At 34.4% G+C, this 27,020-nt stretch overlaps 1 protein-coding gene across 9 annotated transcripts in view; it reads left to right on the forward strand.

Moving 5' to 3' along the window:
- Positions 1-15,480, forward strand: part of SHOC2 (SHOC2 leucine rich repeat scaffold protein) — a 113,626-nt gene extending 98,146 nt beyond the window's left edge. For all 9 annotated transcript variants that reach the window (XM_060126831.1, XM_060126828.1, XM_060126827.1 and 6 more), the window contains 5 exons: positions 3,706-3,894; positions 9,243-9,365; positions 11,308-11,445; positions 11,767-11,884; positions 13,386-15,480. In XM_060126831.1, the coding sequence (XP_059982814.1) occupies positions 3,706-3,894; positions 9,243-9,365; positions 11,308-11,445; positions 11,767-11,884; positions 13,386-13,594 (777 nt within the window). In that variant the 3' untranslated portion in view covers positions 13,595-15,480. The remainder of the gene's footprint in view (positions 1-3,705; positions 3,895-9,242; positions 9,366-11,307; positions 11,446-11,766; positions 11,885-13,385) is intronic.
- The last annotated feature ends 11,540 nt before the right edge of the window (positions 15,481-27,020 follow it).

A 27,020-nucleotide genomic window follows, 5' to 3' on the forward strand; every position in this document is an offset into this window, starting at 1 on the left:
AATATTTTCACTTTTGCGTAGAGATTAATTGGGCAAGATGCAATATTCTTTTTTAAATTGTTTTTCTCAACTTTATTATTTTTTACTCTTGCCATTTCTTCTTTTGCTACCTGCTGTTTTAGCATACCCAACAACTAGTAAGTTTGCTTGTAGTTATTCAAGCATAATATCTTACTGTAGTATTCTAACAAGCAAAAGAATGGAATTGTGGAGTTATTGATTGAACTTTGCAAAGTCTTTTTTCTCTAATAATTAAAACTATATAAGTAGGCCTATTATGTTTAGATTATTACTAATTTTCCCATCTGTGTGTGTGTGTGTGTGTGTGTGTGTATTTGAATTAAGAATAAAGGTGCTTTGGATGAATGTTTTTCAGATATATGCTTTGATTTATAATGAACAATTTGAGTAGGTGAGGCTCTAGGTTTGTAGCAATTATTTTATCAAATAAATTTATTTAATTAATTTGTTTCTTAGGCATACAGAAATAAAGTAGCACCTATTAATTCGGTTCCTATTAATCTAGATGCTTGCGTTTTCAGAAAAAACTTGGTCAGAGTACAAAAATGAGTTTCCCAGGATTGTAGTTTCTAGTCTGGACCAGTTCACTAAAACTACTATGACAGTATATCACCTGTGTCAAAAGAGTACTATTGTTAGTAGTAGTTTAAGTGGGATAAGGATTAGAATCCACAGATTGTAGATATCGCCCTGACAGCTAGACTGTTTGGATTTTTTAATTTCTGTGATGTTGGTAATTTACAGTGATCAGAATGGGTGAGGTTCTACTGTTTAATGTCATCCTCTTTTTAACAGTAATTCATATCCATAATAAGGGAAATAATTAGCATATTAATTAGACCTTGTTGGGATTTTTTTAGGATGTGATTTGTGAGCTTAAGTAAGACTGACTGCTTTTACAATGTCAATATGCCTAAATATAAAGACTGGGTGTATATCAAGTTTCATCAAGTGAGAAATTTTAATATTTATTTATATATCCAGTCTTATTGTTACTGAAGGGAAACATAGTTATTGGAAACCTCTTAGGATAAAGACACGTGCTAAGTATATAATATTTTGTTACTGAAATAAGTTAGGATTTATTTTTGATAAGAGAATTATAAAGAAGACAGCTCTCTTCAGTCTGGCTGTGGAAGAAAGGGTATATGTGTATTTAAACAGGCCTGTTTTCAGATAGAGAAGCTATGGGGGAAATCCTTGATTGGCCTTGTTCAAATATTGGAAAACATTGTTTTATTTAAAAGTAGTCTATGTGCTTTGGAAGTAGTGTATTCTTAATGCAAATGTGTAATTATCTGCATTTATAATCACAATAAGAAAAATAATAAAATCCATTAAACAGCACTTAGACGTTCAAGCTGGCAAGAAAAATCAGGAAAGTGGTTTTCACTGGGGGCGCATTATATTGCTGAAATCAGAGCTGGCAAAATGACTACTTTTCCATTTGAAGACTGTCTGAAAATGGACTAGTTTTAATGTAGACATAAACACAAAAGGAGAAAGAACTTAATGAATTTAAGCACATATACTCAAGGCATAAGGCTAGGAGCTCTACATGTATTATTCCATTTACATCTTCACTATAATCCTACTAGTTATTGGGGTAGTCTCATCAAATAGGGAAATAAGACTTAAGAAAAGTCATGTTTTTGGCCAAATTTGTCACGCTTAAATATTTTTTCTGGAAATATGGTGAGAGATATATTATCTAATTAATTCACCAAAGATCACAAGGCTGGTAAGTAGAAGATGTGAGATGGGAACCCAGATGTGCCTGACTCTAAAGCAATGATAAGCAACCCCAAAGCTTCATAGCATGACCTAAGAATGGAAAGGTTGGGGAGCTGCATTCTTGTTGCCCCTTTTCAAATATCCTCAGGTGTTAACATTTTTTCATAAAAGAATATCAATTCAATAAAGTAAGTCAGCTCTAAGAATAATAAAAATAACATTTTTGCCATGAGACTCAATAGAACTCCTTTATTTACAGTGGAGTAGGATGTAGACATTTTCCCTGAATTGACTGCCATGAAAGTTTTCTCTTTCTCTATTCTTTCTTTTTTCTGTGTATAGCAGTTGATAAATGTTGACTAGCTTATTCATGTTCATCATAAAGGACAAGTTTCAGTTCACTTCACTAATTATAACTTCAATTATATAGTTATTTTTTTCCTTCAGTGGGCCTTGCAAATCACAGCTGACACTTCAGGTACTAAGTCTTCAGTTTCCTCATGGTGGATAGCCAAAATTAGAACATTATTTAAAACACACACCTCACAACGTTTGTTTTCTCCTTGCTTGGGCCTTTACATCAATCCAGAGTATTTTCTTCTGCTTCTCTGAGTATTTGAAATTTTTTTTCATCCTTTAAGATCTGGCACACTCTCAGACTCTCAGCCTTCTTCCTGCTTTTCTGGTTATTCCAGTATTTATTCTTTTCTTTGAATTTAAATAAAGAAGTGACTTAAAATTTGAGCACTTATTATAATACGAGGTATTGTAAAGCTGTTTATATATTTTTATTTCTTTTAAAAAACTCTATTATAGCCTATAAAATAAGGCATCATCATTTTACAAATGAATAAAACTAGTGTTCAGAGAAATAACTTGCCCAAAGTCACAAGCTACTAAAAGATAGGGCCAGGATATAAAACTGCTTTATAGCCTGTACCAGTGTTTCTCAGACATTAATGAGCATACAGATTACCTGGGAATCTTAAGACTCATATTATGATTCTGTAGGAGTGGGGCCTAAGAGTCCTTATTTCTAGCATGCTGTCAGGGGATTCTGATGCTGCTCTTCCTTGAGCCAGACTTTGAATAGCAAGAGCCTATTCTGTATACTTTATTACTGATTATATACAGTTATATATTATTTTCTTTTTCCTATCTGTGTGCTTTATTTCTCTAAGTGGGATTTAGTCTTCTTAATGGCAGAGACTCTTTTATAACACCTAGCACTGTGGTTTCATGGTGGGAGACTGAAATAAGAGGGAATATGGGGTTATATGCTAAGTAAATACTTGTTTGGTAGATGTATATTCCCTCAGAAATTTACTGTATGGAAAAGCAATATATAATATGAGGAAGTATATTATCTTCTGAATTTAATATTCCTAAAAGGAACATTTAAATTACTGAATGACACATTACTCTGTGCTAAGCATTATATTAACCTTAGTAATAATTTAGAGATAGGTACTTAACTAAGACCTGGATAGGATTGATCACATAGCAGGTGGCAGAGTCAGGACTCAGACCCAGGACTGTCTGATACCAATGTTTCTGCTTTTATAGAGGTCTAAAACTAGCCACTCATGAAACACCTCTTACCCACAGATATATTTTCTTTACCCTGTAGACTGTTCTAAATAAATTAAAGCCAAAGAATAAAAATCAAGAGATTTAATATAAATAAATGAATTTCCTGTTTCTTTGTAAAGTCTGGAAATCTGACTACATTGGCTCCACATTCCTGCAAGGCAACAGTTAGCTAGAGCTGAGTAGTGAGTGACTTTCCTCTAGATGAGGCATCACAGAACCGGTCCAACCGGTCTGTCATTTGTTACCTGCAAGGCCCTTTGAGGCATTTGTTTGGGACTGCTGCTCTGTACTCTACAGAATAAGTCTTGTTACAGTTCTAATTCTTATGTTTATTTCATTTTTTTTTTTTTTTTACAGAGTCTTTTATCAAGTCTTGTGAAACTGAATAGTTTGACCTTAGCTAGAAACTGCTTCCAGTTATATCCAGTAGGTGGTCCATCTCAGTTTTCCACCATCTATTCCCTCAACATGGAACACAATCGAATCAACAAAATCCCATTCGGAATTTTCTCCAGAGCAAAAGTATTAAGTAAGCTGAATATGAAGGTAAGCCTCTATTTGTATTAGGGGAAAATAACTACTATGACTAGTACTTCTAATATTTATGGTTTATCAGAATGGGTACTTGTTTCTGGCTGATGAGAATCTAAACTGATAATAAGGATACTTCAGGACAATTTGTGTTAGACAACAAATAGCTTAGAACCATGCAATATCCTTAGCAGTTTGAATAATCATGAATATCCATAAAGCATAGTTGTAGGGATATTTATTACAGAGCTTTCCATTTAACTGGTACCAACTTATTGAAATTAATAGGGATTTCATTTCTTAAAAGTACTATATCTTCAGTGAAATAATATGAAGCAATTACAAATAATACTCTAGTGTAGAAGAATATTAAATAGCAGTTGAAATATTCTCAATTTATTAAGTAGGAAAAAGTTAAGCATGTAAAGATTCTCTTTGTACACATTGTTTTTAAAAGCTGTTTTTAATGTGTTCAATTATATATTAAATATCTGTAGATTTATATGCATACATACAGCCAGTGTTTACTAAAATATAATGTTTATCTTTGAATATCAGAATTATTTATGGGTGATCTCTTTTTTTTTAATCTTTTTTATTGAGGTATAATTGACCTCCAACATTATATTAGTTTCAGATGTACAACATAATGATTCAGTATTTGTATATATTGTTAAATGATCACCGCAGTAGGTCTAGTTAAAATCCATCACCATACATAGTTACAGAATTTTTTTTTCTTGTAATGAGAACTTTTAAGATTTACTCTCTCATCAACTTTCAAATATGCAATACAATATTATTAACTATAATCATCATGCTGTACTTTTGACTCTCTTCATCCATTTCATCTACCCTCTACCCCCCTGCCTCTGGCAACCACCAATATGTTCTTTTTCTCTCTGAGCTTGGTTTTTGTTATTGCTGTTGCTTGTTTGTTTTTTTTGGATTCCACATATAAGTGAGATCATATGGTATTTTTCTTTCTTTGTCTGACTTATTTCATTTAGCATAATGCCTTCAAAGTCCATCCATGTCCTCACAAATAACAAGGTTTTTATACTTTTTTATGACTGGATAGTATTCCATTGAATATATATACCACATCTTCTTTATCCATTGATTCATTGGTGGACACTTAGGTTGTTTCCATATCTTGGCTGTTGTAAATAATGTTGCAATGAACATAAAGGTGTATATTTCTTTTTGAGTTAGTGTTTTTGTTTTCTTTGGGTAAATACATTGGAGTAGAAATGCTGGATCATATGGTAATTCTCTTTTTAATTTTTTGAGGAACCTCCATACTGTTTTCCATTGGGACTGCACCGATTTACATTCCCACCAACAGTGCAGAAGGATTCCTTTTTCTCCACATTCTCACCAACACTTGTTATTTCTTGTCTTTTTGATAATAGCCATTCTGACAGCAGTGAAGTGATATCTCATTATGGTTTTGATTTGCATTTCCCTGATAATTAGTGATATTGAGTACATTTTCATGTATCTGTTGGCCATCTGTATGTCTTCTTTGGAAAAATATCTATTCAGATCCTGTGCTCATTTTTTTTTTTTTGCGGTATGCGGGCCTCTCACTGTTGTGGCCTCTCCCGTTGTGGAGCACAGGCTCCAGACGCGCAGGTTCAGCAGCCATGGCTCACGGGCCCAGCCACTCCACGGCATGTGGGATCTTCCCAGACCGGGGCACGAACCCGCGTCCCCTGCATCGGCAGGCAGACTCTCAACCACTGCGCCACCAGGGAAGCCCCTGTGCTCATTTTTTAATTGGATTGTTTGGGGGTTTTTTTGCTGTTGAGTTGTATGAGTTCTTTATATATTTTGGATATTAATCCCTTGTCAGATAGATGATTTGCAAATATTTTTTCCTAACGGGTGATTTTTAGTTTCTTTTTACTTGTCTGTATTCTCTATAGTGAATGAATTTCACATTTGTAATAAGAAAAAGGAATTTTATTGCAAAAGGAGGAAAGAAATGAAAAATGATTTGTCCAGTGATTTAATTTGTAGTGAACAAACTTTAGGCCCACAGGTAATAATAATTGGCCACATAAGTAATTCATGGCTGAGGTAGGAATCCAGAAAGCGTAGATTTCCTGCTTTCAGGTATAGTGTTGTTTATATTGTATCATACTACATCCTTTTGTCTTTGAACCATTTCAGAATAATTGTGGTTCTTTAAACTACAGTCTAGTTGTATAATTTTTAATTCTATGTATACTTCTTCATAAGTATATGTATCTTTTATAATTGTTTGGAAGTATATAGTAAGTGAACCAGTGGAAGTTCAAAATAGTCTTATAATCTTAAACAAATAAAATATACTGTTAACTAGTCTGGTTATATGAGGTTTACCAGTGGTAATGGCATTAGTTCTGAATGTTCAATTTGTAATACGAGGCTTAGACAGCAGTCCAGGTATTCATTTGGTTAAACATTTTCTTTAAAATAAATTTATTCATTTATCTATTTTTGGCTGCACTGGGTCTTCGTTGCTGCACATGGACTTTCTCTGGTTGCGGCGAGCGGGGGCTACTCTTTGATATTGTGCACAGGCTTCTTATTGCAGCGGCTTCTCTTGTTGCGGAGCACGGGCTCTAGGCACACAGGCTTCAGTAGTTGTGGTGCACAGGCTCTAGAGCACAGGCTCAGTAGTTGTGGCACATGGGCTTAGTTGCTCCATGGCATGTGGGATCTTCCCGGACCAGGGCTCGAACCCTTGTCCACTGCATTGGCAGGCGGATTCTTAACCACTGCGCCACCAGGGAAGTCCCATTTGGTTAAACATTTTTATGGATGTTATGTTATTGTAATATGTTAGCTTGGAAAAGCTTGCTGTTTTCAGTGAAATGATAAAAAAATATTGCATAGAGCTTTGAAATTAATTTTTCTTCAAAATCGAGACAAATGGTTAACAAAACATTTTCTTGAAAGAAGTCAGAATGATGCCTGACATTCTCCTCCTCACATAAGCATCAGTAGTAAATTTTTTTAATGAAAATGCTTTATCGTGCTAATAACTATCAGTGGTTTGGGCATAGGTAGATAAGAAGTTTAAATAGGTAATAAGTTTAAATATTATAATAAAAGAAAAACTTGGCTTTCAAATGTATGTTTGCTACTTGGAATTTCTCTTACGGATGATTTTGTGTAAAATGAGATCAGTAATTAATGTACATTGCAGAAAAAATTTTAAATACAGATGAACAAAAAGGACATAAAATTTTAAAATTCCACTGCTGCTAATAAATTGGCACATATCATTGATACCCAACTGGGACAGGGAATACTGATGGTCCCATCTCAGTACCAAAATACCCTGACCACACAACAGTGTGGTAAGAGTTGTTTTATAAGTGAATATGAGGAAGCGGAGAAAAAAAACTAATGAATCACTGGCATGTATTTCACTCTATTTTCTGTGTATAGCTATATCTAATTTTTAAATAAAATTAGAATCACAGTGTTTCATCATTTGTTTTTATTATATAATGATAAGTATGTTTTTACCATCTTTTCGTATGGATTTTTAAAGTAAAATCATGAATACTTAGTGTTTTAATGATTTAATTTGCTGTCTTATTACAACTTTTTTCCTCTCCTACTTTATTGTTCAGCATCTCTAGAATTGCTGAGCTTATCTGGATTCCTTGTGGGCTATAGTTAGATATGTCTTCTTCCATTGTGCTCATGAACATTCAGATTTTATTCAGTGATTTCTATACATTACTGTGAAGTGAGGAAAACATTATATTTATCACTGGGACCTTTGAAATCTCAAGTGTTCATCTGTATAGTGTATTTTTCCATATCCAACACAGATAATCGCATAGGGAACAAACTTCTAGTTTAGACTTAAAAATAAAAACCTAATTACGGTTTGAAAAACTTTGGAGGCTTAGAGTTTTTGTTCCTTTTCTTTTCTTTCTATTGGGTGGGCCAGAAGGTTCGTTCGGTTTTTTCCTTAAGATGGCTCTAGTAGCACTTAGTTGTCTTTAACTTCATTCAAAACAATTTTGTTAGATTGTATGTGACAGCTGTCATATCATTGTGCATTTAAAAAAAGACTTACCAAAATTGGTGAATTTTCGTGTAGCCATTTTAATATTGAAGAATAAGAAGAATATTGAAAAAAGCAACATTTTTGGCATATTATGCTTTATTATTTCAAGAAAGGTAAAAATGCAACTGAAATGCAAAAAGAAGATTTGTTCAGTGTATGGAGAAGGTGCTGTGACTGATCGAACGTGTCAAAAGTGGTTTGCGAAGTTTCATGCTGGAGATTTCTCGCTGGACGATGCTCCACGGTCAGGTAGACCAGTTGAAGTTGATAACGATCAAATTGAAACAATAATTGAGAACAATGAACATTATATTATGCGGGAGATAGCCGACATACTCAGAATATCCAAATCAAGCATTGAAAATAATTTACACCAGCTTGGTTATGTTAATCGCTTTGATGTTTGGGTTCCACATAAGTTAGGCGAAGAAACCTTCTTGACCATATTTCCACATGTGATTCTCTACTGAAACGTAATGAAAATGTTCCCTTTTTAAAACAAATTGTGATGGGCGATGAAAAGTGGATAGTGTACCACAATGTGGAATGGAAGAGATTATGGGGCAAACAGAATGAACCACCACCAACCACACCAAAGGCTGGTCTTCATCCAAAGAAGATGATGTTGTGTATATGGTGGGATTGGAAGGGAGTCCTCTATTATGAGCTCCTTCTGGAAAACCAAATGATTAATTCCAACAAGTACTGCTCGCAGTTAGACCCACTGAAGGCGGCACCTGACGAAAAGCGTCTAGAATTAGTCAACAGAAAACGCATAATCTTCCATCAGGATAACGCAGGACTGCGTGTTTCTTTGATGACCAGGCAAAAGCTGTTACAGCTTGGCTGGGAAGTTCTGATTAATCTGCTGTATTCACCAGACATTGCACCTTTGGGTTTCCATTTATTTCGGTCTTTACAGAATTCTCTTAATGGGAAAATTTTCAATTCCCTGGAAGACTGTAAAAGGCACCTGGACCAGTTCTTTGCTCAAAAACATAAAAAGTTTTGGGAAGATGGAATTATGAAGTTGCCTGAAAAATGGCAGAACTTAGTGGAACAAAAGGGTGAATACGTTGTTCAATAAAGTTCTTGGTGAAAATGAAAAAATGTGTCCTTTATTTTTACTTAGAAAACCAAAGGTGCTTTTTGGCCCACCCAATATATTTAGACATCAAAAAAGGGAATGACTTTTTCTGTTTAAGAAATCTCTTTCTATAGGGAGGTACATATGGTGCTTTGTTTTTGTGGTTTTACCTTGAATGCTTCTTTTTGTCTTTGTCAGGACAATCAGTTGACATCACTTCCCTTGGATTTTGGAACTTGGACCAGTATGGTAGAATTGAATTTAGCTACAAATCAGCTCACGAAGATCCCTGAGGATGTGTCTGGTCTTGTTTCTCTTGAGGTGAGTATAAAAGAGCATCTAGAACTCCTTAGACTCTTCCACAGTTTTCTCACTTGTGAAGTTTCCAGTTAAACAATTTCTAAGTGGGTGAAGATCATAATTACCGGGGTTGGCCAAAAAGTTCGTTCGGGTTTTTCTGTAAGATGTTACGGAAAAACCCGAACGAACCTTTTGGCCAACCCAATAGAAATGTTAGTGCTCTCGGGACTTCCCTGGCAGTCCAGTGGTTACAACCGTGTGCTTCCAGTGCAGGGGGCATGGGTTCCATCCCTGGTCTGGAACTAAGATCCCACATGCCATGTAGCATGGCCATAAGTAAATAGATAAAGTCCAGATTTAATCAGTTAAGAAAAAGAAAAGAAAAGAAATGTTAGTGCTCTCTTAAACATGCAGCCCTATTAGGATGATGAAGTGTTGACTTAATCTGGGCTCAATGCTTTTGAATTACTCTTGCCCACTAAAAGTTGGTAGGTTTGAATGCTATAAAGTATCTTTGAAAGAAAGGGTCTCTAAAACTTAGCATCCTTTAGAACATATTTTTTTCTTAGCTCTGTTTAAGAATGTTGCACCATTGTCCTCTAAAATAATTATGGGGTCCTCAGATGGGAATTCAGAACCCTTCATGTAATTCTGACCTACTTTTCTGTCCTGAATACCCACCTCCTCTTTTATTTACTAAGTTGATTATTTTCTTTGTTGGCAGTGTGTGCATATTTCTAGCTCTGTACCTTTAGTCTTATTGTTCCCAATATCTAGTATGCTCTCTTCTCATCCCCATAAATTTTTCTTTTAAAATTATTTCTCATAATTAAAGATCCATCTTCCTGTCACCTCCTCAGTCAAGGATGATTTCTCCTGCCTCTAAGTTACTAACATTTTCACCCTTTGATGAAAAAGTTTACTAATAGTAAATAAGCATTTCTAAAAATGTCCTCTGTATTCATGTTTTAAAAAAATCTGATTTCTCTATTATTATTGTATTTAGTAAGGTGAAATAGTATGGTGTAGTGGTTAACAGCAGGAGCTTTGAAGCCGAACAGATCTGGGTACAGTTCCACTTGAACTCTCTCTATTTATGGATTTAACATGCCCAAGCTTCAGTTTCCTCAGCTGTGAAATGGGGATGATAGTATTCTCCTCATAAAGTTTTAGTTAGGATTAAATGCAATAATGCACATTTCTCATTTAGTATAGTACAATGCAAATAGTAGTAAACTCAGTAAATGATAGCTCAATAAATGATATCATTTCTTGGTCTTACTGAATATGTTTACTTCATTATGTGTAGTATAACTTTGGGAGAAATAAGTGGGCATAAAAAATTAGCCAGAACTTTATATAGATCTTTTCATTTAGTGCTCTTTTCACTATCCCTGTACCCAGTATTGTTTCCCCACCTAACCCTCCCCCATTGTAACTTCTCTGAGAATAAGGACTGTTATCTTCTTCAACCTTTTTTTTTTCCTTCTTCAGGATATTTCAGGATGCCTTGCAATGTAATAAATTTTCTACAAATAATAACTGTAGTGGATTGATATGGGCAGTTTAGAAGTCAATTGTCTCCCTTAAATGATGGTTTGTAAGGAGTTTTGAATAAATAATTGGTTTCCTATTAGATACATATTTGTAACTATTCAGTATCAAAATACCATTAACTATGAATCTTAGTGCAAGTAGTTAATAATTTTATATTTTTTGTAATTTAGTTAAAATTAAATTCTTTCCTTTTGCTTTTATTAGTTTTGTCTTAAACTATTTTGTTTCCAATAACTATGGTGATTTTTTTTTAGAATAGTAAGTTTAATGTTTTGTTATATAATTAAACATTACCCTTAACATTCACTGTTTAGGAAATTAGCATTGCTTAATAAATTTTAAGCCACACAATAATACATAATTCTGTTTTGTGAGCTGTCAAACATTATCAAAAATTTCTCTTTAGGTTCTGATATTATCAAACAATCTTCTAAAGAAGCTTCCCCATGGTCTTGGAAACCTTAGGAAGTTAAGAGAGTTGGATTTAGAGGAGAACAAATTAGAATCCTTGCCAAATGAAATTGCTTATCTTAAGGATTTACAGGTAAAACATTATCCTGATGATTTTATAGGTATATAATTAAAGTTTTTGTAATGCATTCCAAATTGCATGTTATTCTTGGACCAAATAGATTTTCCTGTTATAGCATTAGGGCTGAATTTTATGTTCATGTAACCTATCTGCTTTTGTCTTCCTAACAAATGATATTTTTTGAAAGAAAAGCTTATTTAGTGATTCTTATATTATCCAATCTAATTTCTATGTTTATTTTATTGGTTTAGTAGTTTAGATGTAGTTTTTAAAAATTTACATCAGTTATAGGAAATATATATGTAACCGTCTTTTATTTTGTTAATCTTTTAGAAATTAGTCTTGACAAACAACCAATTAACCACTCTTCCGAGAGGCATTGGTCACCTTACCAATCTTACACATCTAGGCCTTGGAGAGAACCTACTTACTCATCTTCCTGAGGAAATTGGTATGAACCCTTTGGATACTTGACTTTGTAGTAATAATTTGCTTTTGTGTGTTCAAGCAGTATTTCAGATAAATATAACAAATCTACTATTTTTTTCATCTTAATCAGGTTACATCAGGCTCAAGATTTTTTTATAGAGCACCAGTAGTGGTTGGTTGGTTGGTTGGTTTTGATTAGGTTTCCTCGTGGGGTTTTAGGGTTAATATTATATTTGACAGTGTTTTAGCATACTTATATTTCAGTAGATTTAACCTCAATTTAGAAGAGTTATTTTTCTTCCAAATTTAAAAAGTACACAAGCTTGAATTAAATTAGTAGTGTCCTATGCCAAAAGAACCTTCCCTTGTGAGGTTTTAGGATTGATATTAATATTTGATTAACATTAGTATTTGAGAGTACTTTAGAATTTTCTAAGTGTTTTCATATCCATTATTTCATACTATCAATGTAAACACCTTAAATTTTAGGCAGTGTAAATTGCCTCATTTTACAAAGAGAGTTAATTGATTAAGGTCACATAGTAATTCTAAAATTAGTAATCCCATGTATTATATTCTCCCATCTGTATACCATGCTGTTTCAGAGGCACTATAGATTAGTGGTTAAGAATGGTTTTGGAGTAAAATAGACAATTCAAAATCTGGCTCTGCTGCTTATTGGTTTTGTGGCTTGGATAAGGTACAGAAACTCCCTAAGCTTCAAGTTTCCTACCTGTAAAATAAGGATAGTAGTAACTTCTCATAGAGTTGCTTTGAATAATAAATAAAATCTTAAATGTGAACAAATCCATTACCTAGTAACTGTTGTTTTTTTATTTTCTACATACCACTATCAAATAATTATAAATTTTGAAGTTTAAAAATTGGAAACAATAAGGCAGCTATACACTTTTATTTCTAGTATGTTTATCCATCTGGCCTCATGCAATTGCTAGAAACATTTGCCTAGAAAGTATGAGTATCCTAAGACAGTCTAAGAAAAAATTTTAAAAGATTACATAAATTGATTTTTGGCCTACTGTCAAATATGTAATAACTCTCTTAGTGAAAGATTTATACAAAGTAATAAAAACCTTTCACATGAGAAATTTATTACTGAGAGAGATTATCACATTTTCTCCAAGAGGAAAGTGATTATAGGCATTGACTGTATAATAAACTTACCTCTGGAATTTTGAAAAACTACACATGAATGCCAAGCTATCCCAAACAGAGTCTCTGGAGTTGTAGTATATGTTTTTTCAAATAAACTCCAAGCTTGAAAACTAACCATAAAGGAAGAGATTCTGATTTAATTAGTATAGAGCGTGATCTGGACATCAGTTTATGTGAATATGCGGGAACGTTTGAGATCCACAGTTGTAGAGTTTTAAAACTAAGAGAAGAGAGTAAAAGGAAATGTGTGTTCAGTATGCATAATACCCAGGATAAGGATCATGCCCAGTTGAACTTTTTAAATAGTAATTAATTTTCTTAAAAAATAATTTTGTTTTTTAAAACAGGTACACTGGAGAATCTAGAAGAGCTGTATTTGAATGACAACCCCAACCTGCATAGCCTTCCCTTTGAGCTGGCTCTTTGCAGCAAGCTTTCAATCATGAGTATTGAGAACTGTCCACTCAGCCATCTTCCACCTCAGATTGTTGCTGGGGGTCCTTCTTTCATCATTCAGTTCCTAAAGATGCAGGGTCCATATCGTGCCATGGTCTGATACAAATCTGCTGGTCCCACACACTGTTCGAAAATAGACTGCCGTTAATGTTTCATATCTATATCTGTATCTATTTATGTAGATATTGATATATTTGGCAGATTTATAAAGACTGCGTTATGTGTTTCTGCTAATAGAGGAATCATAGCCATTTAGATTTTTTTAAATTCTGTACAAAAGGCTTATATAAGTTTTCTTTGCTGAACTTGATGGATGTTTTCTGTTGTGTAATATGATATGCCAGTTTGCTTAAAACATTTGCCAACAAATTATGAAGTTATTAAATTTAAGGGCCAGAGGTAGTATAGTTAGATATACTTTCTCTTAGCAAAAATACTGGGCAAACAATTTTGTTGCAACTTTTCATATATATTTTCCCCTTACCAATTGTCAGATCTTTATAGTATTATAGGCCCTGAAGGTATAATTTTTCTTTAACTTATTTTGAAATTTGAGATTTGAATTTTATATATTGTTTACAGTCAGAGTAAATCACTGGATTTTTTTTTTTTTTGGTTTTGATTTGCTCTGTTTTGATCAGTGAAATCTAGAGTTTATATCCTCTGCTAAAGAATTTGCATCAGCTGATTTAAATATTAAACGATATTTGCTTGTTAAAACAACTGGCAAAGTGAAAAGATACAGTCAGAAATTCTAGAATTCCTTTAATTATGTTTCTCTGATCAATTGTGAAGCAAAATATCTGAAGTGAGTCTTTGGGTTTGCGGGGAGGGTATTGAGACCTTTTCTAGTATAAATATCTTTTCTTAAGTTTGGGGGAACAGAAACTTGTAGTGTAAAGGAGTTTTCATTCCTGAAAGTTGCAGATCCACAAAAACTAACAGAATAATTTGGCAAAAAAAAAGACAAAGATACACATAAACACACATTCTATATATGTATATACAATGCTATATAGATATGTATTTATTATATCATAAACTACGATAGGTAACTTTAAGGATTTCTCCCTAGCCTTGTACAATGAAATGAATGTTTTTCTTTGAACACTGCAATATATGTATGTTTCAAGGTTATTTAACAGTGTACTATGGTTTTATATCTTGACTTGCCTTGTACATCTTTCAGTTCTGGAATATCTGCGTCTAAGCACAATATCTTCACACTGTGCTATATTGCTGCTGAACTAAATGCACTTTTCCCCACATGTGGAGTACTGGCTTCAGACAATTCAGTTCAGTACCTTTGATTTCAATCTCATCTTTCCTTTTTTGGTAGTTAATACAGTTATGGAAAAGAGCACATTGCATAGAAGCCATTGATAGTTCAGTGGAAGTTCTGTAAGATATGCATGTGCTGTTTGGTATATTTTCTTTTGCTTTACTGCTTTTAAGGCTAGCAGTATTGTGTGTGCCCCTTATTACAGTATGCTTACTTTTGATAGTGTCAGTCTAGTCGATTTAATTTTTGAAGAGACAGAGCAAGTGCATTCTAGATATCATCCTAAAAAACACTTCCCATATAATGAATAACTATTATGTATAATTACATATTGCTGCTTGGTTTTCTTTTCTTTTTTTTTCCATTTAGATGGGCATTGTAGTTTAAATAAAACCATTTTTGAAGTAAGGTTATAACATTAAGATAGAAATTTGGAGTGTTGTTTTGCTTTTCCTGGCACTCAAAATCAGGACTAAGTTTGAGGTTCAACCTGTAGACGTAATTGGCAATTTTTAAAGGAGCAACTAAGAAATGGAAGGCAGGTAAAGATATAAAACCGTAGAATGCTTAAATGTGCTGTAAAACTATTGTAGATGTCACTGGATTTTACCAAGTAATATCCTTTCTTCTTTTTTTCCATCTACTGTGGCTTTTCAGTTAAAGTTGTGTTTATAAAAGGAATTTGTTTATTACAGCTCTACCTAGAGCTTGTGTGTATGTGTGGTTTTTAAAAATCTCATATCCAGGTGTGTTTATATCTTAAGATAATGGAACTTGAACTTTAAAGGCAGTAACATAATGTCTTTTTTTTTTTGAAAAAAATATGGGTATTGTTGCTTAAAAATGAATATAGATATGGTTTTTAAAACATTTTGGTCCCCCTACTCTCATTTATGTTAGTTTGCAGGAGATATGCAAAGTGATCACAGTCCTACATGTAGAAGTGATATAACAGGCAAACCATCTATAGCTGAGGAATTATATATATATTTTTAAGATGCATATAACGTGTCACATGTATGGCTGCCGCCTTGCAAGAACTCATGAATTTCATTACTTCTAACACAAAACTAAAATGGACTCTAATTTCCCAATTATCCTGTGCGATCATACTTAATATTTAAGTAGTTTGAGTATAGTAAGGGATATTGTTGAATGACTACATATGAACTAATATTTTCCTAAAACTGCAGTGGGACGAATTGCCATATCCATCAATTGTCCTTTATTTTTTTTTTAAAAGAATTTAGGTTTGGTTTCTCTGTGAGGCTCAGTAAATAGAAAATGTCATAGAATGTTACACTGTAAAAACATTGCTCTAAACTTTGCTTTTTGTTAATATATATAGTAGCAAACTGACAATGTCAAACAATCCTTTTGTGGTAGTTTAATACTTTTAAAATCCCAAATGATTATTTCATACAGAAAGAATCGGGAGATGCTAAGTAATTTATGGATTTGACGGATACATATGAAAACAATAGAAGATAGAAACCCTTGGAGGAGAAAATACACATAAAATATTTATTTGTACTTTTAGTAAAAGGTGGATAATACAATTGAAATGAGCTCTATAAATGTAATTGCGTATTTCTAATTTATCTCACTGTAAAAGCCTGAATCATTTAACGTAGATAAACTGTTATACATCACAATTTAGTCTTTCTCTGATAACTTTTGTTGTAACTTTTGCTTTTCATCTCAGTTATTGCTAAGCCATGTATAAATAGTGAGTCCAAATTTCAGCTTGCAGAATTTGTAATTGTTCATCAGTAAGAAAGGGTCGTGGTTAAAGTGTATAAAGTGGTACACTTTGAAATGGAAAGGGGGCTATAAATTGTTGTGTTGGGCCAGTAGCCATACATCAGAACTGTCTGGAAAACCAGGATATATGGTTATTCTTGCATGATTAAAACTTAGATGAAAGCAAGTGATACAACCCAAAATAAGAAAAAGAATACATTCCTGAAATTTTCAAATTTAACTAAAATAAATAACTTGTGAAGAAAGATTTCCTTCTGCCTATACCAGAAGAAGATGGTATACCACATATCCTTAGCTAGAACTTTTCTCTTGCCTTATTCTTTTGGTTGGTTTAGCCTTTAAGAGCCAATTTGGGGAACTGGAATACACATGACAATCTTTGGTTAATTATCAAATCTCAGAATTTAAATATGCAAGAGTTGTAATACTGATTTGGTATCTAAGGGAGTATCTTGAATGCTGTTGTATTACAAAAATATTATGAGAATGTTTTATAAAACATCAGTACTTTGTTATTGAATAGAATGTCTTCTTAAACCTGACAACACTAATTCTAAGAAAACATTTGTGGGGTTAATTTTTAATTTTGAAATTTAATTTAAAATATAAAGTTTGAATTTTTTGTTTTAACTTTTAAAACTGAAGTTGGTCCTCAGTACCTTTTGAAAAACTTTCTCTTTACACACTTATTTTCCTGTTGATAGCATACATTCTAAATGTAAACTGTTTTGAATATAAATACCTGTTAGTGATTAAGACTTCAACTGGATAGTAGTTTATAGTGTTTCAGACTGGGGACTTTTTAAAGTTTGGTAGGAGGAATAGTGTCCACTATTGAAAGTAGTATGGGCAGGGCTATCACGTACGGGTTTTGCAGGTTGTGCAGCATACAACACTACATGTTGGGGGGATTTAGTCACACCATAGATTTGCATATTTATTATGACAGTTTTTCAGCAGATGGCAGTAAAGTGCCTTGTTCTAACAAAATCATGATATTATGTCAAATTTCTGATACATGGAAGTAAAGAGTCTTGAGGAAGGAGCATTTTCCCTCCTCATTTGCACAAATGGCACTAGGTGGGATAGTGGAGAGACTTTGATCTTCATGCAAATTATTAGAGCTCCATCCTAACAATCCTAATAACAAATAATATTTAAATGACATTAAAATCAGTTTATTTGTTATAGGTACTACTAAAAAGGATCTTACTCTAAAAGTCTAATTAGAGCCTATAGGTGCTTTATCAGTGACCATTATTATTTAGATTTCATATGTTATCTAATTTACCTTTTATCATTACTGGTATTATTTATATGCTGAATTTAACCTTCCACTGGTCTGATGAGGCTTAATATACAAATAACATTTGCATTAGTCATCTATACCACTTTTATCATGATTTTGTAGAAATTATTTTTCAATAAGTCTAGCTAGCTAGCTAGCACATAAAACCTCATTCCACCACCAAAGGGAATGTTTCATATATGGCTCAAAACATTTATTTTAATATTAGTCTTTAATAGAAAAGTATACTGATGTATATTTTTTCCTCATTTCTCACCTCGAAACTCATTTTTAACAGAGTTCAGAAAGTTATCTTGTAATTAAGAATGAAACAAAGTATTTTATATGATGATGGTGTCTTTTGATTATATTTTAATCTGCACACCAGAACTTGTTTTTAATTAGATAGATGATAATTTACATAGTACACAGTTTACAAGGAATAGACAGAACACTACAAAAATGATACCTGAGAACAATATTTAACAGTTTTGACTTTTCTCCTAGTAAAAATCAGCCTTCCACCGATGTTTAACGTGGTTTGTGCTATTCTGAGTTATGACTCAAGGCTAAAAGGTATAAACAGCCTTCAGAAAATGTACTTTTAACCTGATTTATACTGTTGATTATTTTGACTACATAAAAATTTCCTTTTTTAGTCAGTCATTAGTAGGTATTCAGTATAAATAATGTATTTTTTAATGTTTTGCCATTGAATCTTTTAAGAAACCTGCAATCCTATGTGTAACTGAAGTTGGACATGAAATCAGTCTTTGCAATGTCATTGAACCACAAGAATGTGGAACTAAGAGAAATGACTCTTCACTACCATTTAATCTTCTGGAAAACTTTAAAAAAGCAAATGGCATGCATAAGATACACAAAAACAGATGCACAGAAAAATGCAACAAAGTATTTTGTGTGGTGAATAGTGACCTTCAGCATAATTATTATATTGTTCATATTTACTATTTATAAAATTCCAAACTTATAGGATTTTGGGAGATTTTTAAAAAACAGTATATAATGAATATATCCTGTAATGAAGACTGTCCTATAATGGAGACATTGAATTATTAGAGGTAATTCCCCATTCTCTGAGCCTTCATTGAAGAAAATGCTTTCTGTTTTGTTTGTAACCTTTCATAAGAAAGTCTGCCGTTTAAGATGTCTTGGTAACTAAAGGTGGAAATTGAGTACAGGATTCCTAGAAAAAGAAAGTTTTAATATTGGCTAATAAAGACCATTAAGTTGTGTTTTCAAATGTTAATGAGAACAAAAACTATAAGGGTAAAAGAGACCTTACCCAGTGGGAACTATTTAATTGGCTGAAGAAAACTTACCAGGGCAGGTAACAAATATTTGTCCTGTTCACAATGTGATTAACTGTCATCTTTCCTCTTAACATTCTATGATATGTGTTGAATATTTTTAAAACTTCACTCTGGCCATCTTGAGAAGAATGGATTGGAGGGAATCAAAACTAGGAGCCAAGTGGCCACATGGGAGGCTGTTGGTGTGATCCAGGTGAGAGATGACAGTGGCTTTGATTGGGATTGTAGCATTGGGGATGGAAAGCAATAAACATTTAAGGGAGTCTTAGGAAGAAAGTTTAGTAAGACTTGATGACTGGTTGGAAAAAGTGAGTTAGAGAATCAAAGGTTACTTCCAGGATTATGGCTTAAGCACCTGCATGTATTTGCTAAACTATGGTACTTTGCAGGAGGACCAGGTTCTTTTAGTTGTCTGGGTGTGAGGGGAAGATGCGTTCTAGTACCTGTGGGACATTAAGTGGAGATGTCAAGTAAGCAATTAGATACTTAGATCTGGTGCTTAGAAGTTAGGCCTGGAAACTGATGATCCAGCAAATAGATGGTAATTGAAGCAAGAATTTCCTAGGGAGAACATGGAGAATGGGAAGAGGGTGGAATACTGATGAACTCCAACATTTAGCTTTTGCAGAGAAAGGGAAGAATCTGCAGAAATTGAGAAGTAGCTGTAGTAAAACTGTGAAGGAGACAAGGAATATGGTATTTTGGAAATAGAATAGTCAATTTCATTCAGAGTTTACTTTTTCTAACCTCTCAATGTATTCTTCAATATCATTTTACTTTCTATGCCCATTTTTCTAGGACTCTGCACTGTCTGAAATAGTTGCCACTAGCCACATGTGGCTAGTTAGATTAATTAAAATTAATTTCTCAGTCACACTAGTCACGTGTATGTGAGTACATATATATGAATATGAGAAAGCACAATGGTGAAAACATAAATGAAGTAAACTTTATGTGTTTTAACTCAGGCAGGTGACTGATTTGTAAAGAAGTTCTCTGGGTTTTCTTGATTTGGAGGGTTGTTATGTGTCGCTCAGTTTTATTATAGGTTCCATACTTTTAACTAGCACTATTACTTGGTGCAAAGCAATGTTTATCATATACCTTGTCAAACACACACTACGGACACAAAATTTTGCCTTTGAGGAGATTACAATCTAATGAATTTCACACCTATTTGAGTAATCTGCTTAAAAAAAATTAAGAATAGCTGATTTCATTGAGAGTTCAGTTTTTCTAACCTCCAGAGCAACTCCTGTTACTGTTTAATAAAGGCCATCCCAAGGCAATTGAGAACACTAATTGAGTTATTAAAAGTACTGATAGACTGGTTTAGAATAAAATACTAACGAGTTATGAAGGAGCCTGGGTTTGGAGTGATAACCATTTTTCCACCAAATGTTTGGTGATTTCTTTTTCCTTCCTTGAACATCAGCGTAGATGCAAGTAATCTACACATTTTGACCTTTGATGTCAACTTGAAAAGAACCCTGTACAGTCAAGAATTCTTCTAAGTAACTACTAATTCGGATTGCAGAAGCAAAATTTTTCTAGTTTTATACTTTTGTACAGTCATAACTTATTCTGTTACTTTTCCCAAGACAATTAGTCTTACCACATTCATTAGATGCTATCACAGATGAGATATCTGAGTATTAGGATTTACTTTTTTCATTTTATATGCATACACATGCATACACACACCACTCACTCTTTGTCGAGATTACATTTCTCCAGTTTGAATACCATGTAGTAAATACCAGCTTTTTAAAATATTGTAAAATATACAAATCTTTCAAGGGAAGTCTTTAAAACAAGTTCTAAGGTCAAAAAGGGTTTGCTTATACCAAATTGCCTTGGCAGTTATTTTATCACTTTTTTCCACTCTACTATTATTTCTCCAACAGTGAATTTTAAAATAATTTGAATTACTACAATTCCATGGCCTATGAATTTTATTGAGGATTCAATTTTATTAAGGATTCGGTTTACTTCTGTATCTTAAAAAACAACATTGATAATTTCTCCTACTTTCTTGGTTTGGGTTATGTTTAGCTTTAAGGATCAGTTGTGTATTACTCTAAGTAACTAAGCTAGTTTCATTATTCCCTTGCTGTTCTTTTGGTTTTTATGTAAATCTGACTCCATTATCTTTATTTTCAAGATGAGAGAATATCCAGGGTAATTAAATGAGTTACACACTGGTGAGTATCATGTCAACATTGAAATTAGAGCCTGCGTCTTCTGACTCCTTAGTCGGTATTCTTCCTACTCCACTCCCAATAAACCATGTCATCTGCACGGCCCCAGTTGAAATAGGTTACTCAAGTGAAAGCTGATGAAGTGAGGCCTGATTTAAACAGGTTAACCAGGTGAAAGCCAAATCAAATTTTCCTCTGTTAAGAATCTGCTAATTTGAAAAATCATACATTGTAACAGCCATAATTTTGAACAGTTTAGATTGAGTTCCCCACTTCTTTCCTTCTCATCCTTTTAAACCAAATGCAAGATACAGAGTGTCAGACTTAAGTCTATAATGTATAATTTATATACTTAACTGCTACTGTTTTTGTGTGGGTAGTCTTTCCTCTTGATTATAGGTGAAATATTATTAATGAAATATTTGTTTTGGACAAAGGATCAATGATTTTAGAATTGGGGATTCAAAGACATCACATGGACCATTCCCTTTCAGGTAGATAAGACATTACCTATTTTAAAGATAAACCAAACCAAAGAGCTTGTTAAGTCAACTAATAAGTAGTGCAGTGGACCTGGGGACTACCTCTACTAGTGCAGTGTTCTTTTGACTCTATCATGTTGACTTTGTGATGTTGTATGCTTAGCTGTGAACACATTCTCCTTACTAAAAATTCAGCTTTGGGAGAGAGATGTTTGGAGCTGTGTGAGTAGTAATTAAGAAAGGTGGCTTCCTGGCTAGCCATCCTGATCAGTTTAAATTAATCCAAGGGAACAATGGAGTGACAGGTGTTGTAACTAGACTTCATTTGCTTCCAAGACCATTGAATCCAGGTGGCCTGCAGGGTATAAATCCAAATTAAAGTTATCACAGTTGTCTTTTGTGGTATGGCTGATAGAGGATTCTGCATTGAAGTTCATTTGTTTTTCTATACCCTAGACTTGGATATGAAGAAATGGTGGGCATCCATTCAGCAAATATTTGAGCACTCTCTGACATGCCAGGCACTGAGCTAGGTGCAGGATATATTAGTGAGCAAAACACCAGAATAAATGAAACTTACATTCTAGTGGAGTAAGGCAAGTGATGAACATAATAAAACTTCCAGTCTATTAGAGGCTGATAAATGCTATAAAAAACAACAACAAAAACAAAATTCGAGTTTCTAGTCCTGCATGTAAGGAGCTTGGGAGTTGTCACTATGTCCTAACAACAAATGGAAAGCTAAACAAACTGAAAACAACTCTTATTAGATTTGTCAGAGAATTGAGGTCACAGGGAAAATTGCTGCCCCCCCAGATTGGAGAGGTGAGTGGATACAGATAATCACAATTACCAGAGCAGAAACCGATGAGCGTAAGTTTCCATGGAAACCAGTGCTGGGGTAGGAAACCTAAACTGTAATTAATAATTGCTGATGGTTCAGCATGGACAAGTCTTGAGAATTAAAAACTTGCTGTGGCCCAGTCTAAAGGGGTCCCCACACTTAGAGTTTCTATCTCCAGAAGCTCTAACAGGTTCTCACAGTGAAGATTGGAGAAGAATCTCTTCATACTTCTAGCATGGGGAGGTAAAAAGTAGCCATTTTGAAATATACGGAGAGCATTTCTGTTCTTAAAAAGCCCTGCCCTCAAGAGAAACTATTTTACCAGAGCCTAACCTCTGGGATTTTATCAGGGCCTGACTGTTCTTGGGGAAGAGAGATATCCAACTATAGGTCCCTCCAGCTCTCCACGTGTGGGAATGGAAATATCTAACTCTAGCCTTCCTGTCCCACTGACGATGGGGCAGGGGGGAGTAGAACTAAGTATTTCTTGGTCACAGCCTAGGAGCAAAAGCACAATGATGTGCCTATGCATAAGGCTATGGAGCACTTCCCTTTCCCCCAACCTCTTAGCACCACATCACTGAAGCCGTATCTACATCAGCTCCTTTTACCCAATATGTCATGTCTAGCTTTCAACAAAATGTTATAAGGCATACTAAAAGAGGTACTTGAAGAGACAATCATCAGAACCAGATTCAGATATCACAGGGATGCTGGAATCATCAGACCAGGAATTTAAAATAATGACTAACATGCTAAAGACTCTAATGGAATAAGTACACAATGTGCCAGAAAGAAGGGGTAATATAAGCATAGATGGAAATTTAAGGAATTTTAAAATGCTAGAAATGGAAAACCATAACAAAAGAAGACTGCCTTTGATGGGTTCCGTAGATGACACTGCTGAGGAAAGAATCAGCTTGAAGATATGTCAGTAGAAATATTTCAAATGAAAAGCAAAGAGAAAAAAAAAAAAAAACAAGAACTATGGGACAGGGACATCCCTGGTGGTCCAGTGGTGAAGAATCCACCTTACAATGCAGGGGATGCAGATTCGATCCCTGGTTGGAGAACTAGGATCCCACATGCCGTGGGGCAACTAGGCCCTCATGCCACAGCTACTGAGCTTATGCACCTCAACTAGCACTTGCGTGCCACAAACTACAGAGCTCACACACTCTGGAACCCGTGCGCCACAACTACAGAGCCCATGTGTCCTGGAGCCTGCGCACCACAGCTAGAGAGAGAAAACCTGCAAGCCACAACTAGAGAGAAGCCCTCGTGCCACAATGAAGAGCCCATGCACCACAATGAAAGATCCCGCATGCCTCAACAAAGACCCCGTGCCATAACTAAGGCCCGATGCAGCCAAAAATAAATAAATAAAAAATAAATCTTAAAAATAGAACTATGGGACATCTACAAAAAGTTTGATGTACATGTAATGGGAATACCAGAAGGAGAAGAAAGAGAGGAACAATGTTTGAGCAATAATGACTGAGAATTTCCCAAATTTAATGTCAGATGCCAAAGTACAGATCCAGGGAGCTGAGAGAATACCAAACAGGATAAATACCCTCAAATCTATACCTAGGCATAGTACATTCAAATGACAGAAAAATCAAAACTAAAGAAAAAAAATTTGAAAGCCAGAGAGAAAAAAAAAACTTACGTGTGGAGGAACAAGGAGAAGAATTTCATCAGACTTGTTTTCAAAACCATGCAAGAAGAGGGTGGAGTAAAATATTTTGTGTGTTGAGAGGAAGGAAAAAAAAACCAACCTAGAGTTCTGTACCCTGTGAAGTATTTCCTTCAGAAATACTTCCTTACACAACTAAAATTTAGGGAATTTGTCACCAGTGGACTTGGCTTGCAAGAATTGCTACAAGAAATTCTTAAGAAAGAAGGAAAGTGATGTAGGTGAGAAACTTAATCTACATAAAGGAAGAGCATTAAGGAATAAATGAAGGTAAAATAAAATCTTCCATTTTTCTTAACTGATTTAACATAACTTCAAAATAATAACTATATTTGGTGACTATAGATTATGGATAAGTGAAATGGCAGTAATGTTATATATAAAGGATGAAAGAGAGGAATTGGAAACACTCTACTATAAAGTGCTTGCCCTACCCATTAAGTGATGTAAGTATTATTTGAAAGTGAACTTGGATTAGTCATAAATGTATATTGCAAACTCTAGGTCAACCACTAAAAAAAGTTAAAATATACTTAATATGTTAAGAGGAGAGAAAATGGAATCATAAAATGCTCCATTCAAAGCACAGAAGGCAGAAAAATTATGGAAGACAGAAAAAGAGAACAAGGGTAATGAAGTTAGATATTAATTCAACTATATCAGTGATCACGTCAAGCACCAATGAAAAGAGATTGACGCAGTAGATAAAGAAACAAGACCAAATATATGTTGCCTCCAAGAAGCACACTTTAAATATAAAGATACATATATATTAAAAGCAAAAGAATGGAGAAAGATATACCATGCTAACACTAATCAAAGTTGAAGTAGCTATATTTCAGACAAAACAAACATAAGAGCAAAGAAAATTATCAGGGGTAAAGAGGCATTACAAAATGATTAAAAGATCAATTCTCTAAGAAGACATAATTTTAATGTGTGGATGCCTAACAACAGAGCATCAAAATATGTGAGACAAACACTGATAGAACTGACTGTAAGGAGAAATAGATCAATCCACTGTTGCTGTTGGAAACCTCAATACTCTTCTGTCTCTGAGGGATAGATCCAGCAGTTAGAAAATCAATAAGGACATAGTTAAACTCAATAGCACCACCAATCAACTGATCTAATTGAAATCTACAGACTATTTTACGCAACACTATATGAAGAGAAGGCTTTATGCACTGATATGGAGTCACTTGCCGGAGGTAACTTGTTCAGTTAAAAAATGGAAGTGGAGGGCTTTCCTGGTGGCACAGTGGTTGGGAGTCTGCCTGCCGATGCAGGGGACGTGGGTTCGTGCCTCGGTCCGGGAAGATCCCACATGCCGCGGAGCGGCTAGGCCCGTGAGCCATGGCCGCTGAGCCTGCATGTCCGGAGCCTATGCTCCGCAACGGGAGAGGCCACAACAGTGAGAGGCCCGCATACCGCAAAAGAAAAGAAAAAAAAAGGAAGTGGATATTACATATATACTACCTTTTGTTTAGAAATAAGGGGAAAGAGGAAAAATAAATATATGTTTATCTTTATAGAAGGAAGACGATTAAGTTTGTTCAAGTGGTGGTGTATTACAGACCGGAAGGGATAAAGGTGGGAGTGACACTTCTCTGAGTATAACTTTTGGGTATAGCTTTCACTTTTGGAAGCATAGTCAGCACATTCACAATATAAAATATTAAAGGATTGGAATGGGAAATTGAAAAACCCGAAAACTGGAAGCAAACGTACAAACTCAATTGTATTTGACTGTATTCCCTCAGTCATTGGGGTTGCAGGATAGGGGAAAACTGCTTATGATTTCTGAATTCTTTAAAAAAAAAATTAGGTGAAATTCACATAACATAAAATTAACCATTTTAAAGTGAATATTTCAAAGTGCTCTTTGGTACATTCATTATGTGTAACCACTACCTCCATCTGGTTCCAACAATTTTTATCACCCCCAAAGAAAACCTCATACCCCAAAGCAGTCATTCCCTATTTCTCCCTTCTCCCAGACTCTGGCAACCAGAAATCTGCTATTGGCCACAGTGAATTTACCAGTTCTGGATATTGCATATAAATGGAATCATATAATATGTGAATTTTGTGTCTGGCTTCTTTCATTTAGCCTACTGTTATCTCTGAAATCTTTTGAGGAACTTGATTTTTTTTTTTGTAGTGGTTTAGGTGAAGTGATCCTGAAATTATTTTATATGTATTATAAAATTGAGCAAATGGATGGGAGCCAGGATTCTCACTATGAAAGAAGTGTCGTACACATTTGGAATGGGGAAAGCAAGAAAGAACCCTGTGGGGATGGACTGACACTGGAAGTAACAATGTAAGCTCATGATTTCCAAAATATGTACATGTGCACATGTATGTGTGTGTGTGTATCTAGGTGTGTGTATGTGTATATACATTTGTATACTTCTTAGCTCACTGGAAGGACCTAGAAGAAGACACCCCAGGAGCAAAGAGTACTCCTCGTATCCAGATCTTTGTTTCTATTACCCCACTAACAGAATCCAGGGCTCCTCAGAAATGGCTGATTCCAAGGCTGCAGAATCCTTGAAACATCTTGTTAAGTAAGAGCAAGAAAGTGCTCCCCAAATTAATGGGAGCATGTCACAATGACAGAGAAGAC

This window comes from Lagenorhynchus albirostris, chromosome 16, assembly GCF_949774975.1.
Source record: "Lagenorhynchus albirostris chromosome 16, mLagAlb1.1, whole genome shotgun sequence".
NCBI classification, from domain to species: Eukaryota; Metazoa; Chordata; class Mammalia; order Artiodactyla; family Delphinidae; genus Lagenorhynchus; species Lagenorhynchus albirostris.